Consider the following 17,357-nt stretch of genomic DNA (forward strand, 5'->3'; position numbering starts at 1 on the left):
ATATGTTAACTTCAATAAATGTCTTACGTTTACCATGGTAACAGAGTTTTTATCCATTATAATTACTTAGTTTATGTATTGCTGCTATTGTAAATGTTTTTTTTATTTATTATATTTTTTGTAGTTAAAATAAGTTAAATTAAAACTATAATGTTTTGCATGTATTGTGGTCACCATTGTTCATTTGTTTATATAGCCAAATATTATTTTTTCCAGAACAGTGTGTGCTCTTTCCAATCACTTTTAAAACAAGAATCGACAATAAAATATGGATTAACCATTATCACATGTGTTATAGAGAAAACGTAGTGATTGCTGTACAAAATGCTAGAAATAAAAAAACTGTATTAACAGTAAGCCAGATAGCCACTTCAAGCACTGTGTAAATTAAGATAAAGAAAATAAACAAATGCATTTAGGAAATCTAGGATGTAATTAACACTGGATGAAGTCACTATTTCATGTATTATGAGTGATCCAAATGATAAGTCTAGTGCTGTATTGTTAATGTTAATCTGCTGCAATACATCTGATAAAAAAGGACACAGAAAAAACGACAAAAAGAAGCCAGACGATATTATATTACTACTGCACAGATAACTTTGCTTTCGTTGGAAAGTGCGCGCCAAGGCGCATGCGCAAAGCACTTCATGTACCTCATCTCTGTGCTGCTGCCCAGTCTCCAAACAAGCGGCGACTGCGAGCAACTGGGATCACTACACGCTAACCCCTTTCCTGGAGCCCCTGAGCGGGTAATATACGATACTCTTATTTATCCAATCACTTTTAACGTATTAATTTGCATACCAATTTAACGTTTTAGTAGCGTTTACGTTCAATCTGTGCATCTCGTGATAAGCTGTTAGCCAGCGGCTAGTTGTTTTCAACAAAGCGACAATGCAACAAAGCCTCGCTCTAATAAAATAGTCAAAATGGCTTGTGGATGTACTAAGCTTTAATTTGACTACATATTTATCTTTATGTCTTTCTCTTGTGCATTACGGGTGGGTTTAAGTCAAGAATTTGGGTTCAGTAAAGTGTTGAGATGGCCAGTGAGGATGCTAGCTAGGTTAGCCAGTTGCAGACGCGCGCCATCTTAACATGATGCTTAACTGCGTGCTAAGCTAAAGCTAGTCAGCTGTTCAATTCAGCGGGCTCGTTGCATTTCCCTCCATCATACACACATAGGCGGTTTGAACTTCTAGGGTAGTTCGTATGTTTACTACAGGTTGTAATGTATTGAGGCTTTAATAATCGCATTGTTTGACGTTTAAAGCAAAGTGCTCGCAGTGTTTTGGCGGTGCTTTACAGAAAGGTGGTCTGATTTGACATGTTTACAGTCCAAAAGCAGTGTCAATCTTATGATACGTGAACTTATTTTAACTTTTCATTTAAATACATTAAGTTTTAAGACAGAATTATCTCTTATTTTATAACATTGTATGATTAAATACATATGTAATTACTTCTAATTCATTGTGGCTCTTGTTTTTAGAGGTCCTGCAATGGGATGTGATTTCTCTCAGTGGACTGAAGAGCAAACTAAAAACATAAAGAAAGAGAGAGCGTGATAACTGCCAATAAGTCTGCCTGTGCAGAATATTAAAAAGTCCCTCCCTGTAAAGTTATCCCCCCTCCCTTACCAAAATGTCAACGGTCACTTCAGCAACTCCAGAGCCTCCTGCAGTATCAAACCCTCCTCCCCCTGAGGTGACCAACCCCACCAAACCTGGTCGGAAGACTAACCAGCTCCAATACATGCAAAATGTAGTTGTCAAGACACTGTGGAGACACCAGTTTGCATGGCCTTTCTACACACCTGTTGATGCAGTCAAGCTTGGTCTTCCAGTAAGTAATGATGACAGGTTTTGTGTGTTTATATCCCATTTAAATGTATTGCTTAAAGGAAAACACCACAGTTTTTCAATATTTTACTATGTTCTTCCCTCAACATAGATGAATTAATACATACCAGTCTTTTATCAATGCGTGCACTTTTAAACTTTGTACAGCGCTAAATGTGTTAGCATTTAGCCTAGCCTCATTCATTCCTATGGCTCCAAACGAAAGTCTTATTTTGTTCCACCATACTTACTTGTGTAACTACTCATGTAACAGTCTTTAAATAGGGAAAACATGGAAGTGTTTGGTGGCTTCTAAATTCAACCCTGTTTGGAACCATACGAATGAATGGGGCTAGGCTAAATGCTAACACATTCACAAGGCGCTGTACAAAGGTTAAAAGTGCAAACATTAAAAAAAAGATGGGTATTTATTTTTTGTCTAAGTTGAGGTAAGAATATATTAAAAATTGAAAAAAGGTGGTGTTTTCCTTTAAATTTATCATCAATCTAGGCTGTATTTATCGTTATACAAAATTATTCAGAGAGTGTGAAAGCTTGACCACCTTATTGGTTTATGTGATGGTGATGTTGTTGTTGTTTTTCAATGCCGTTCTGCTTCCTCTTCATCTGCAGGACTATCACAAGATAATAAAGACCCCAATGGACATGGGTACTATCAAGAAAAGACTGGAGAGTGTTTACTACTGGAGTGCAAGCGAGTGTATGCAAGACTTCAACACAATGTTCACAAACTGTTATATTTACAACAAGGTAAGGGAGTCAGAAACTGTAACTGGTCTGTTTTCAGATGTTTTAGATTTGGTTCGGTATGGTTTAAATCTCTTTGTGTTTGTAATATGATTTACACTGTAAACAATCATGGGAGAGTCTCTTTGATGTGTTCTGTTTATTTTCTTAGCCAACAGATGACATCGTGTTAATGGCACAAGCGTTAGAGAAGATTTTTCTTCAGAAAGTGGCACTGATGCCTCAGGAGGAGGTTGAGCTTCTTCCTCCTGCCCCAAAAGGCAAAGGCCGCAAACCAGGAGGGCCAGGTAAGAGCACAAAGAAATACCAATAAAAATGAAAAACGGATAAATAATGTTGCCAAAGAAGATTTCTTTGAAAAATTCAATCGTGCAGTGGGCTAATTAATTTTTTTCCAAATCATAAAAATGCAGGTCAGCAAGATGGAGCAGTCCCCTCTGACTCGCCCACCTCCGTTTTCCCTGGGGCCACCTCTCCGGGTCCACAGACAGCGGTTGTAACCACGCCTGCTGTACCCGCCATTACCCCCAGTATGCCAGCTGTACAGAATACAAACACCGTCGCCACGATACCCAGCATGCCCCCATCGCAACCTGTTGTCAAAGTAAGTCACAAGACAACTCGGATATGTAACCATGTGAAATACACACACAGTTGTAGTGCAGTGGAAACATGGGAACACTTCTTATGTTATGTTTTAGCAACATATACAGAATTTACAGCGACTGTGCCTCACCACTGCCTCTTTTTGTCCATCCGTGTGTGTGTGTTTGTGGTTTATTTTGACTCCTAAAAGAAAGGGGTAAAGAGGAAAGCAGACACAACCACCCCCACTACCTCTGCCATCACTGCAAGCAGGAGCCAGTCACCAACGCCGCTTTCAGATGGCAAACCAGGCAAGATGGCATCAAGGCGGGAGAGCACCGGCCGCCCCATCAAACCCCCTAAAAAAGACTTCGAGGAGGATGACTTAAGTGCGCAGGGAGGCAAAAGGAGTAGACTTACGGAGCAGCTCAAGTACTGCGATGTCATTCTAAAAGAGATGCTCTCGAAGAAACACGCTGCATACGCTTGGCCCTTTTACAAGCCTGTCGACGCGGAGGCCCTTGAGCTGCACGACTACCATGAAATAATCAAACACCCAATGGACTTAAGTACAGTCAAGGTAAGTTGAGTTTACATGCTGGTGTAATCCAGTGTTTCTAAAGTCTTATTGCAGTGGATTTTAATGTATTAAATTTTTTTTTACAGAAAAAAATGGATAGTCGAGAGTACCAAGATGCACAGACGTTCGCTGCGGATGTCAGGTTAATGTTCTCAAATTGTTACAAATACAACCCACCTGATCATGAAGTGGTCGCTATGGCGAGAAAACTGCAGGTATTTAAATCATCCTCATTCTTTTACTCCCTTTTTTGTTTTTAAATAAATAGTACAATTGTTTACTGACGTTGCTTTTCTTGCTCTTTCAGGATGTCTTTGAAATGCGTTTTGCGAAGATGCCCGATGAGCCGGTTGAGGTGGCTAGGGCTGGCGGTGTAGGCGGGGCCGGTGTGGTCAGTAAGAGCACTGTCAGCAGTGAGAGCAGTGGAGACTCCTCCACCTCTGACAGCTCTGACTCCGAGGAGGAGAGGGCCACCCGGCTCGCCGAGCTGCAGGAACAGGTGGGTGCGGAACAGGTGGGTTTCAAAACAAGGACCAAGTACTCTTTAATATGTCCCTACTATCAGACCTTCTCTCTCTGGCTTTCTGATGTGTGTCAGTCTTTATTAACATGGCCCATTTTCCCCTTTACAGCAAACACCTTTCTGCTTTCAGTGTGGATTTTATAAATATGTAGAACTGCATTTTAGCCCTCTACCGCAATTGTTTTTTACAACTAGCTGCATATTGCTTTGCATTAACTCCTCGTAGTCTAAATTTAGATGTAGTAAAACAAATGGTAGGCTTTGACATGATGTAGTTTGTTGCTTGATTTATTTTTATTTTGGAGCTCTATATCACTTTTCCTTCTTATTTCCCTTGACATTTTCTTACCAGTGTATCTCTATGGAGCACCCCATTGGTAGCAGACAGGGGATAAAAAACGGGTGCACCAAGAATAATCAGGTGATATTGCTTTTCATTTCCCTGTCCCTGCATATGAATATTTTGTATTAGCTGTTTGTATTCGATGATCAAGCCCATGTTTTGGATAGAGAGAACAGTGGTAGAGGGTTAAAAGCAGCAGAAAAATATTGACACTTTTGGGTGGTGTTGGAAACCCAGCTATGTTTGTTAGGATGGACGCGCTGAGGGTTTTGAGGATAAACGGCTTGTGTGTGTGTGCTTTGTTCATGTTAGCTTGCTTTGCGATTTTCGCCGGACCTGCTAGTTCCAGTAAACATTTAGCGTCTAAACTACCTTTTATTCACATATGCATATAACTAAATCCGATGAGCAGAATTTCTTGAGAAGCTTGACACTCTTTCCACTTTTGTCACTCATTGACTTATGTCCAATCCTGTACTTTTTATAAAGTATTGTAAAGATTACATTAGAGTTGAATGTTTTTTGGTTGCAAATTGTTTGCATTTTGTTTAATGCCTTTTGAAGATTAACCAGTTAGCAATATTGTTTTAAGTGCTTTAAGTTGTTTTTAGTACTAATGCAGCACCCAGTATGTGTCACACATGTATTGACATAAAATAATTAATTAGCATTAAAATCATTGGTAAATCACTGGATAAACGAAAGGAAAGAGGGTTTATTTTGCCTGTTGCTTGAACTTTTAAGGCTTTGTCTTTACATAAGGTGCCATCTATATTGCACTGTTAAAAAGAACTGAGTTATGTTATCAGTGATTTAATGGAAAATTGACAATTTTATGAGTTTATGATGCCGGAATATCTTTGCTGGAAAATGCAAATGATTTTGTTCTTTAATTCCCTTGTGCTAAGTGATTTCTTTGCCTGATTTGGCGCAGCTCACTAACACCCCCCTTTTGGATCCTTCCTTAGCTGAAAGCGGTCCACGAACAGCTAGCCGCTCTGTCTCAGGCCCCTGTTAGCAAACCAAAGAAAAAGAAAGAGAACGAAAAGGACAAGAAAAAGAAAGAGAAAGATAACAAGCACAACAAAACAAAGCCAGAGGAGAAAGTCAAGCCAGGACAACCAGCAAAACCAGCCCAGCAAAAGAAGGGTCCAGCCAGAAAGGCCAACAGCACTGTCCCAGGCAACAGGTTTGTTTCTCTACATCTTTGCCATCAATTCTTATTGATTTAAGGATGAGCTCATGCAATCCAGTCACTTTAAATGTTTTTGTGAAATGTTAGCTTTCATTATTGTACATACAAATATGTATACATATACCTACATATATACATGTGTCAACTATTGAAACATTCAATTTATGCCTCATGTGATTCTGCTGTAACACTTTTATGGATAACTCCACAGGCAACCAAAGAAGGGTGGCAGGGGCTATGACTCTGAAGATGAGGAGATGTCACTTCCTATGACGTATGACGAGAAACGGCAGCTGAGCCTTGACATCAACCGGCTGCCTGGAGAAAAGCTGGGCCGAGTGGTCCACATCATTCAGTCCAGAGAGCCCTCGCTGCGGGACTCCAACCCCGATGAAATTGAAATCGATTTCGAGACGCTCAAACCTTCCACTTTGCGTGAGCTGGAAAGATACGTCAAGTCCTGTTTACAAAAGAAGCAGAGGAAACCCCCACGTGAGTGTTAAAAGCTTATCCTTATCCTTACACATTTAGTAGATGTATTTAATGTACATATTTTGCATTGTGTACCATTTTGGAAAAAAGAGGCATATACAGTAGGGATGCCACAATTCTCAATATAATCAATCGTTCAGAAAGACCATCAAGGTCCAGAACACCCCTTTAAATTGCGGTTTTGTGGTTTGTGTTCAAAATCCTCAGTTTTATTATTCCCTGCACATCTGTTCATGTGTCTGCAAATCCACAATACTGCCCGCAAGTAAATACCAAGTCACTGTGCTACAGGCAACTAACTATGCTTGCGATCCTGGTGTCAGATTTCACACACACTCTATGCAATGCTGCTCCGATGTCCTTCATATCTCTAGTGTGGGTTAATTATTTGCACAAGTAGATAAGATACAAAGTCAATGCAATGACGTGTATTTGGGTGGGGTGATGCGAATAACGTAAAAGCGTGCTATTTGCCTCAAACGCGTCATCCCTGCAGGTTGAAAGATTTCAACTCAAGGGTAAATTTGCATGATGCAAGGTTAAATCCCTACTTATCTAGAGCGAGGAACGAGATATGAATATATGGTGTATCGTATACACAGCATAAAGTGATGTTGCACTTTACATTCTAAACGAAAGCAACCATACTGTTAGGTTTAATTTACTTAAGTAAAGGTTTATTTAAAATGGCTAATTTATGTTTTTATGTAGGTCTATTTTCCAAATTACTCAAAAGTAGATTTTTCTATTTACGTCAAAGAAAGAGAATTGCCTTGGTATAGACAAATTTAAAAACACTAGATCCAAACCCTGGTTTTAAAACCCAGGTACGTATAGAACCGTAGACTTACTGTATTGTTGCATCCCTAATATACAGATAGCTGATGCTTTTACACTGAGATTTGCCAATACATGTATTGGTGCTTAAAGGGCCTCATTTACACAGCATGGAGGTAAACAATTAAAACAAGAGAGACATTTATCACAAGCACCGGGACAGCTCCAGTGAGAAATAGTTGGTGTTTGTTTTAAATAGCCAATGTCAGTAATGCCATTTAAACATTGGAGTTGACATCTAAGTGCCTAAAATGATTTTGTTATGGGCCAGCATATGTGTCTGATTTATTTACATTAGCTTTGACAGACTAGCGCTAAGTGACTGATGAGAGACTGACAGTGTTTATCATTAAATTTGCCATCTGACTGTCGCCACTCATCAGTTTTATACTTTAAATCACATAGTTAGTTTAGTTTTAAAATGCATCAGTAAGCAATGATCCCATTTAAATTCATGCTATGTTGAATTGAAATAAGACTTGATATGGAGTTTATCCAGTGACCTCTGTCTTTCTCTCTGTGACCTCAGAGAAAGGAGGTTCGGGTCCCTCTCGTCTCAGTGGCAGCAGCAGTTCCTCAGACTCGGGCAGCAGCAGTTCCAGCGGCTCCACTTCAGACAGCAGCGACTCCGACTGAACACTTTTATTTACTTTTTTATTTTTTTATTTTTAAAAACATTGTATGCAGTCATGGTGTTTCCCCTTGGAGACTTTTTTATAAAAAGAGACAATAGAAATGCATCATGTCAAAACTTTTTTTTTTTTGAAATATAATGAAGAAAAAGCAAACGTCTAATTTGCCTTTCATTTTCACTGACTCTGAAAAGGACGTCAAAATCAAACCAACTTTAACTGCAAGGAGAGAAAGTTCAGATGCTGGTCCCCACAGTTTCCTGGTAATATGTGGTACAAAAATAAGCCATGTCATCACATTAGAGGAGAGAGTGAGAGCAGGAAACTGAGAGCTCTCTTCAATTTTTCTTCAGATTTGATTTTTGCACCCATTTGTATTATATTTATTGTTTTTTTTTTCTGTTGTACATTTTTTTGCTGTGGCCTCATATTTTTTTCATTGGCACTGTGCCATTATTGCATTAGCTCCTTGCAATGCTGTCCTCCTGATAGGTGCGTGTACATTAATATCATAGCAATCCCAAGGGGTGTCACTCAAGCAGTCTGGGGAACAAAAGGCTTTAGTTTAGGCATAAAAGCTCTTTATAGTTCATTTGGTCATTTATTATAGCTGAATTGATAATTGTACACATTTGATAACACAATTTCATGCTCCCTAGCTAACAGAAGTATGGTATATAAAATGCTTTTATGGGTTAAAGAAGTTTTGTTCAATTGCTGTTCATGATATATATAATTACCTGGATAACATGCAGACATCTTCCAGTCACATTGGTCAGAAATGAATGTACAGAATTATAACTTGTTTCACCCTTGACTGACATTTGTACATTAGATGACTTTAGATGAGACTGAAGATGTTGGTTATATGTATTTTTGGTGCAGTAAATGTAAATTGGATCTTTCTTTTACTGCCATGTTGTACCTGCAACTGTTTTGAGAGTTAAATCACAGAGTCTTCCTTCTCTTCTTAAATTCATGCAAAATTGATTTATGAATGTAAGTCTACAGTAGATCCTTTCAGTTCCAATAACTTTGGTTTTGAATTTTTCAGCAATTGCTCGTGGACTGCTTGTTATTCGTTCATCTTTTAGAATATGCGGTTGATTATTTTCAGAAGTGTTTGTGAGATATTGTAATGTCCTCTCTGAATTATTTTTTTTTTTAAACAAAGGTGTTTTTAAAGGGAACTTATAGTTGTTTTATTTTGATACATTTGGTTTAGGTGCAGATGCTTTGGAAATCTTTTACTATAGTTTTAGGGTCGCGTAATTTTGAAATTATCCTGGAGGCAAAGTCAAAATTCATGAAGGACATGTATGTTTCAGACTAATTAAAACACTAATAGATGTAGTCAATCATAATTTTAAGATTTTAATCAAGGCGAATGATTTTGTTGTCCGTCTTATTTTGGGTGCACACAAAATGCTCTTAAGCTGATTCCACGTGTTTAATACAAACATTGATCAAGCCCCATTAGTTTTCCAAGAATAATTTCTTTTGAAAAGACAAATGATATATATGCCATTATAGATAAGATTATATATACTTCATTTTTAGGCCCTGTTAAGAAAAAAGCTCCTTTTATATTTAAAAAGTTTACTTTTTATCCTTGACATGCATGCTGATTTATTGTATTTTCTTATACATTTTTGAGCTGTTTATAGTAATCATTCTGTAAATGTCAGTCATGGAAACAACAAAATCAAAACTGCAATGCGAGTAGATTTGAGGCTTGTTTATTGCGACATGGGCCAGGGGATTGGGATGTTGGTTGGAGACGATGGTAGAGCTATCATTTGATGTAATCGCCTACCTGGAATGTCTCGTACGCCGGGTACATTTTTTTCATAAAATAAATGACAGCATACCTTTACTTTGTTTTCCTCTTTGATCCCAGTCATTAACAATGTTTTTTTACCCTCTGCATTTTATTTCTCATTCCAGGCTTATAGCAAACAGTTACTTTAATAAATTTTACTATTTGTTTAGTTAACATGGTGGAATGCAGTGAAACATTTGTATGAACTACAAAAGTATATCTCAATGTTTTGAATTTGCTAACAGTAGCTTATTTTTACCTTTCTTTTTTTAAAGGACTGCCTCTCACCACTAGATGGGGATAATGTACCATTTCTGGTGCTGTTGGACAGGGCCTAGTCAACATTACGGTGCAATATATTGAAAAATATGGAGCATATTTTCTTTTCTTGCAAGTAGATTTCACAAGGATCATAATGTAATTATGGTTTGACACTGGTTAATAGGGTTGTAATTGCTAATAAGCTGTGTGACATTAATTCCATCACATAGTTTTCAATAGGCCTTTATACATCTCTGTGGTCCTTTCAACCGGAGGAACATGTGAAGTTGCACCCAGTATTAAAACATAGCACCCAATAACATTACTGCAGTGTGTAATATAGATCAGTGCTCTGGCTGTTGTGACAGCTTCTCAACTCAAAGCCATAGAGCCATTGTACATCATTCATTGTTTCATATTATTGGTTCCTGGAAAAATCAGCCTCTTCAGCAAGATTCAATACAGAACATGCATTGTCTGTATATTCTGAAAAAGTAAAATTAAAGTCCTCCCAAAAATTTTACAGTTAAACGTATTTAAGTTCCAAAAAAGATCAGTAATTCCACTGAGCTTTTAATGACCCCTAAAATACAGTATTTGTATGGTACATGTGCTGCCAAAATCTCACATGTTGAGCTGGTCAAGAGAAATAAGTGCTGTTTGCACACACACTCTACAGACCTGACAACATTAATACAGCAAACGAGTATGGTAAGGAAGACTTAAAAAAGTAAAAAATATATTTTTTTTTACCATAAACAGAAAATATAACAGCCAACCATTTATTTTGTACATTAATTGAACTTTTATAAATTATTTGTATTATATTATATTCATAAAGGTATGTTCTGCTCTCATCACACAAAATATAGTAGTCAACATTTGAAGTGGATCAAAAATGTTTATAAAAGTTGTCCTAAGACAAGAACGTATATTGGGTATTGGTTTTAAGACAACTTTTAGAAAAGGTTTTGATCCACTTCAATTGTTGACTAGTGTATTTGTGCAGAATTGAGGACCAAACTTTTTACTGACATTTATTTTCATATGCAACCTATTAATGCAAAGAAAAATTTATTTGTTTTTTTATAACACAATGTCTCCATGTCATCTCCCTAATACAAAAAATTAAAGGTTTAGGGTCGCAATCTTCCTTTCACTGCTCACACGTGGACGAGCGCGACCGGAACCCAGATGCGATCTCACCACCGCGCGCCCTTTCTCCTGCTGGTGCTGCTGAGTAGAGCGCGCGCTCACGCCTGCTGCCCGCACGCGCTCACTCACTCACTCGCGGCTCACGAAAGCGGAGAAATCAAAACAGTCCGGCCGTCGACGCGGAGGAGAACTACAAAACAACCGATAAAACCGTCACTGCCCAGTGGATGAATGTCTGGCGCTGAGCCCTCAAAGCGTTTCTCTTTCAGCAGGAGCGACAGGAACGGAGAAAACAACAGTTTTCGCGTTAAACCTACCAGAGTTTGTGCGGGGAACGATACTGTGTTTCACAGAGCGTTGTAACGTTTCTCTTAAGAACTTTTAAAACAAGTTTGGCCGTCTGCGGATGATTTTAGAGTTTGAGAGGTCGTTATTTTGAACGCATCCCGCCCGGTGCGCGAGCGCTTAATAGGAGATACCTCAAGGAAACAAAACATGGAGTTATTCTTCAGTTAGACCCTGTAACTTCAACAAACCGCCTGGGGTCGTGTTTAGCAGCTGTTTTGAAGTCATTTCAGTATTTTTTGTACAGAGAAATATCTGATTTACTTCCGAGAGGGTCAGTTTTTGCTGTGACAGGACGCGTTTGCACAGCCAAATATATCAGTCCATGATGAAGAAGAGGAAACTGAACTGAATCTCTGAGGGGAAAACGCATCCAAATGTTATTTTACACCTAGATATGATATTTCAGTAATGTTTTCTTCAGTGTTATTTCATATTTCGTCACACAGACTGCGCAATTATAAAATGTATGCCGCTCTTAAAACAGATGCAGTTCGGTTGTAAACCTTAGACCAACGGGATTTAACCTGGAATTAAGAAAAGTTTATTATTGCGGAAATATTCTCATATAATCCACATCAGAAGTGCCCTTTGGACTGCAGAGGGGAATTGTGATCATTTACTTCACTGATAGTTTTTACATTGGCACGTCTGTTACTACCAGTTTTCTAGTTTATTTGCCATTATTCCGTTTCATCTCTGTCGATATGGAGGAGTGGAGGCAGTGCGGGCGCTGGTTAATAGACTGCAAGGTTTTGCCCCCTAACCACCGGGTCGTTTGGCCCTCAGCTGTGGTATTCGACCTAGCCCAGGCGCTAAGAGATGGGGTGCTATTATGCCAGATGCTGCACAACCTGTCCCCTGGATCCGTGGACCTAAAGCAGATCAATTTCAGGCCTCAGATGTCACAGGTAACTTCCCTGTCCACTATAGATTAATATACAGTATTCAGGTTTGTTTTATAATGCTTGTCACATGATGGTTGACAATATAGATAGTTGCATTTTGGATGGTTGTGAATGAATGAACAGAACTGACAGATGCATTTACGTAGGATGTGTTTGAGGGGGCGGAAGCTTGTCACAGGGGTGTTTGACGGAGCTTGTCAATGTTCCCCATAAAAGTAATCACTTTGATTCTTACCAACAATAGGGGTCACTGTAGAGCATTACGCGCGCCTATATCGATTATTTCTATGCCAGTACACTGTACTCCTCATCCTTATGATATGCCTTAGTTACACAGGGCTCAACGCAAAGGATTTTTTATACTGGCCAGGTTTTCACTTGCCCTGCCAAACTTTTTACTAACGGCAAACTGCAAAACATTGCATAATTTCTCTAGTCGTGTCATACCCAAGTAAATGCCTGCTTCCAAGATGTTAAGAAATTACGTTTTCATTTGGCCTTATAATTAGAAGGCACAGCCGTCTTAAAGGAAAACACCACCGCTTTTCAATATTTTACTATGTTCTTACCTCAACTTAGACAAATATATACATACATATATTTTATCAATGCGTGCACTTAATCTTTGTACAGCGCGTCGTGAATGTGTTAGCATTTAGCCTAGCCCCATTCATTCCTTAGGATCCAAACCGGGGTGAATTTAGAAGCCACCAAACAGTTCCATGTTTTCCGTATTTAAAGACTGTTACATGAGTAGTTACATGAGTGGTGGCACAAAATAAACGTGGAAATTTTTAAGCGGATAAAAAATTAGAACTATATTGTATGGCGGAAGAGCACTTAGTTTGTAGTACTTTGACTTCGGGCGGAAAAGTTTGAGTGAGAGTGGGGAGTAGTCATGAGTAATGATGTTACTGCGCCCGACTTTGAATATGTAAGGGATAATGTACAGGCAGCCCATAGTTATTGCACAATAAGCCCCGACAGTGTGATCAGGACCTGACGCGAAGCCGAGGGTCTTGTATCACACTGAAGGGGCTTATTTCGCGATAACTACAGGCTGCCTAGTACATTATCCCGCTTATTACACGGCTACTTGCCACATAAGGAAAAAAAACTGGACATGAATATGAAACATTTTATTGGCATGTTTTAAATTAAAATTTTTATCCTTCCGTGTGTTGGCTTCGTACCTGTCATGCTCTATTTTGTCAAGTTCAGTCTCAGTAAGCTCTCTGTGTCTTGTCGTTGTTTTTTCTTAGTAGTTCAATTTTCGTTTTTCGTCTTAATTGGGGAGCCATTTGAATCGTCCAAATCTATCCACTGCTCAAACGTTTTGTTTTACCGTACATGTAAAAATTATTATGTCGAAATTTTCCATTTTTAATTGTGGTTGTCCAGTGTTTGTCACAAGGTGGCGCTAAACGGTAATCTTTATTGGCGTGGAGGGATTTTAAACATACAAGTAGTACCGGCTATGCGTTATTACTTTGGAGCGGTTATTATTTGAAAAGAACGAACCTGCAAATATCTCAACTGACCAAACAGAATCAAGCATTCCAGAGAGCTGTGTAATAAAGTTCAATACCCATTTTTTATCTGCTTAACTCTTTCCCCGCCAGCGTTTTTAATAAAAGTTGCCAGCCAGCGCCAGCATTTTTCATGATTTTCACAAAAGTTTAATGCCTTCCAGAAAATGTTCTTCTTTAAATATATAAACAAACAATATATCAAATGAAAGAACAGACCCTCTGCTTTCAAAAAAAAAAAAAAACGTTTCATCCTACCTCCATTAATTCTCTTTTTATCACCTTTCAAATATGGGTAGGATTCTTCAAAAACACCCAATTTTGAGCAAAAAGCTGAGATAATTCAGTTTTTGTGAAGGACTTTTCATAGAGATCAGATGCAGATCGATATTTAAAACTTACACAGAGTTCTTTCTCTTTCACGTGAGGCGCTACTTCCGGGTTGTATAAGTTGCGGAAGTGCGCCACCTGGTGGATAATTGCAGTATTGCGGAAAGCTGGAAATTCTCGTCATTGGCAGGGAAGCGTTTTTCTCTTAATTAACGAACCAATAAGGAAGGAGAAACCTCATAACATTGCTGAGAAGTTAATGTTCACAACGCTTAAAATGTGTCTTGATGGTAACATTGCATAAGAATATGATCAGACAAACGGCCACAGGCAGAAAAAAAATTTAAGTGACTAAAGGCAAAGTACTGGCCTGGGCGTTTACTGGGCCACTGGGCAATCCTTTATGTTGAGCCCTGTTACATTAACCAGATTACATTTTCAAAGATGTAATGCATCTTCAATCTGAAGGGTCTTTTTTTTTTAGGTTTTTTACATCAATGGAACTAAATATAAACCATGCTGGCAGTGTTCCCCCAAAGTCCCCCATGATTTTTTTGATACCTCTACTTCTCAGTTGGTTCATTCACTAGGGAGGCTGCTACCTCACTGGTCCCTGTTTCTGAAAACCAATCCTAACCACATTAGGGATAAACAGGGGGTCATAATCCCATGGGAAGTCAGATTTCAATATCACTAAATTGTTGTTGGATCTGGAACTGAGCTTTAGTTTATTGAAGCGTGTTATATTGCATGGTGCTTAGTTGATATATATTGAAATATATTGCTGACTTTTAAAGAAGTGTTGGGTCCAAAGGTGAATGGTAGAGGTAGGCCAAGGCTCTTAGCTATGTAAACACAAACCAGGAAAAGAAACAAGTTCTTTGTGGATTTCAGGAATGTGGTTTTCAGCCAGTAATCTTTGTGAAGGAATGTGTGGCAAAGGCAGTTCTTACCAACAAATGTGATGTAAGAAGCACACTGTTATATTGTACATGTATATGAGCATTAAAACATGACAGTTTTGATAGATTTTGAGCATCCGTCAGTGCACCCTACTGTGCCTCTTCACCTTTCTGCGTGTCTCATCAATGCTGATTTAGGTTTCCTGTCCATAAAAAATTAATTTTGTCATCTGGTGTGGAAGTATGTCTACTTAAAAATATAGGTACCAAACTGAAGCTTGAAATGCAAAGATAGTCCTTGCTTTTTTGACAGATTTATAGATGTACAGATAACGTTATCATACTTTATAGCTTTGTTTTACTCAGCACATTGAGTCAGTAGTAAGGACCTCTGATCCCCTACAACAGTAGCTTCCTCAGCTTGTAGGGCTTTTTGTGTGGTATACGATTGTGACAAATTGGGTGAATGAGAGACCTGGCAGCACAATGGAGGCTGTGATTTATGTACAGGAAAGGTCACAGTGTGCTTTCATACATAGTGGTTGTTAATTTACTACCTCCATTAAATCAGTGTGAAGTGATTATGTGGGCTGTTTGTTGTGGATGTCCATCGACGCTGAAGCTTCTGCTGTTCTGCATGCCTCACCTGTTCCTCACTGACCAGTTGAACTATTATGCATATTTCAGTTCAATAGACTCATTTGAAAATCATATTATTGTGTATGAGCCTGACTGTCGCCTATATGTACCTATTATCATGCCGATAGAGTCTGAGAAGCATAGCCTGAGGCATTATTGTTTCCTTAAAGAATTAACAAATGCCTATGCATGATACAGAAATGAATGTTACAATAAATGTTACAATAACAAATACATTCAAACTAGTCATGCTGGAGTAAAACCCAAGGATCAGTACTGTTAGTGTCAGCCCGGGACATGCTTTTCATTCAGTAAATAATTAGTTACGTCACATGCCTGTGAATGTGTTATCTCTAAGGAATGCCAGAGATTTTCTGCCCCTTCCATGAAACAAGTACTCCTCAAATTGTGTATTTTTCAATGACAGGTTTATTCTGAATTACTCTAGTCTGAGATATTTTTTAAGGATTAGCTTACCCAAAAAAATACAAATTCTGTCATTATTTTAAAGAAGTAAACGGAAAGTCAAATCTACTAAAGCTGAGAGTGCTCCTCCACTTCATTCTTCCTCATCTTTCTTCTTTTACAAAAGGTTTCTATTTAATGAAGATTTACAGTAAACATGTCTGTCACGTTCGAAAGCACCATAAAAAAGTACTTCATTTGCCTCCACATTTTTCTTTTGAGGCCATACAGTAACTTTGTGCTTTTTGATGTAGACTTGCTATTTTTAAATCTGGGCTCAAACACAGACTTCAATTTAAGTAGCTATAGTTAATGCATGACCAGTAAGATCAACTTAAAGGGAGATTATTAGTGAATTAGTAAACATCTTGTATTTTATAATGTATTTCATATTAGGCTTGGGAGCTATTCACATTTCACGTCTAAAACTGCACAGAAAACACGACCGTGCCACTTTCCCTTTTTCTTTCAAATGCACTTTCGACAGGACATTCTGAACAGCTGAAATATTTAACTGGAAAAAAGAGCGCACTGTCGAAGCCGATGGTGTAGTGGATGGTGCTTCGTAGGCTTGTTGTGATAGTCGGTGAAACGGTGATAACCGGTGCTTCAGCCTCTCACCGGTTAGATCACTTGCCTACCGCGACACCGTCTTTTTGATATTTTCTTGTAATTAAATCATTTAGTTTCATTAGAGAGAGAAAACCGTAACAACTGAATGTGTTTGCTGCCTGAATTCAGCGGAGCTGAACGCGCGTCACGTGTCAGAGCAGCAGGTGTCAGATTTAATTTATTCCTATCAGAGTGTGTGAGGCGAGCTGACTGACCAGACGATGGCAGAGCCGTGTAATTACTCGTTTTTGTTATATTAATATATGATGTTTAATATAACCAAGGTCGTTTTGGTTGTGTTCTTCATCAAGAAAAAGAATAAACCCAACATTCAAGCAGCGCTTTATGTAGAAGTAGCCAGTTATTGCTCTGCTTGGGACTGGCGGGTTCTGTGAGAATTACCTGCGCACATTGACTCAAGCACTTAATTAAACCAGCTGTTGCACTCGCATTGCACGCAAATTCATATGTGATTTAACACAAGCGCTGCATTTAAACATTTGCGTAATTCAAAAGTGAAAGTAAATGCGCACGTCTGCATGCGCATTTATAAGCCCCTCCAACACGGTGATACCGGGATCACCGGGTTT

The 17,357-nt window shown here is 38.6% G+C and overlaps 2 protein-coding genes across 11 annotated transcripts in view; both read left to right on the top strand.

The window, feature by feature from the left end:
- Positions 1 to 630: 630 nt before the first annotated feature.
- On the top strand, positions 631 to 9,675 carry brd3a (bromodomain containing 3a). 5 transcript variants are annotated; one of them, XM_065244200.1, is made up of 12 exons: positions 631 to 752; positions 1,496 to 1,848; positions 2,478 to 2,615; positions 2,764 to 2,899; positions 3,026 to 3,216; positions 3,409 to 3,777; positions 3,864 to 3,992; positions 4,085 to 4,291; positions 4,653 to 4,721; positions 5,612 to 5,832; positions 6,050 to 6,330; positions 7,697 to 9,675. In XM_065244200.1, exons 2-12 carry the CDS (start codon positions 1,648 to 1,650, stop codon positions 7,801 to 7,803), a joined length of 2,049 nt encoding a protein of 682 aa, XP_065100272.1. In that variant the 5' UTR covers positions 631 to 752; positions 1,496 to 1,647; the 3' UTR covers positions 7,804 to 9,675. The 5 variants fall into 5 exon arrangements, with proteins under 5 accessions (XP_065100272.1, XP_065100271.1, XP_065100273.1 ...); XM_065244199.1 differs by having other exon boundaries at positions 3,026 to 3,214; positions 3,404 to 3,777; XM_065244201.1 differs by having other exon boundaries at positions 3,026 to 3,214; positions 3,404 to 3,777; positions 4,085 to 4,276.
- A 1,428-nt stretch (positions 9,676 to 11,103) lies between these two features.
- Positions 11,104 to 17,357, top strand: part of vav2 (vav 2 guanine nucleotide exchange factor) — a 194,604-nt gene continuing 188,350 nt past the window's right edge. For 2 of the 6 annotated variants that reach the window (XM_065244206.2, XM_065244208.2), the window contains exon 1: positions 11,104 to 12,293. In XM_065244206.2, coding sequence (XP_065100278.1) covers positions 12,090 to 12,293 — 204 coding nt within the window. In that variant the 5' untranslated portion in view covers positions 11,104 to 12,089. The remainder of the gene's footprint in view (positions 12,294 to 17,357) is intronic. The other 4 variants (XM_065244204.2, XM_065244205.2, XM_065244207.2 and 1 more) reach the window with 2 other exon arrangements.

This window comes from Paramisgurnus dabryanus, chromosome 18, assembly GCF_030506205.2.
Source record: "Paramisgurnus dabryanus chromosome 18, PD_genome_1.1, whole genome shotgun sequence".
Taxonomy (NCBI): domain Eukaryota; kingdom Metazoa; phylum Chordata; class Actinopteri; order Cypriniformes; family Cobitidae; genus Paramisgurnus; species Paramisgurnus dabryanus.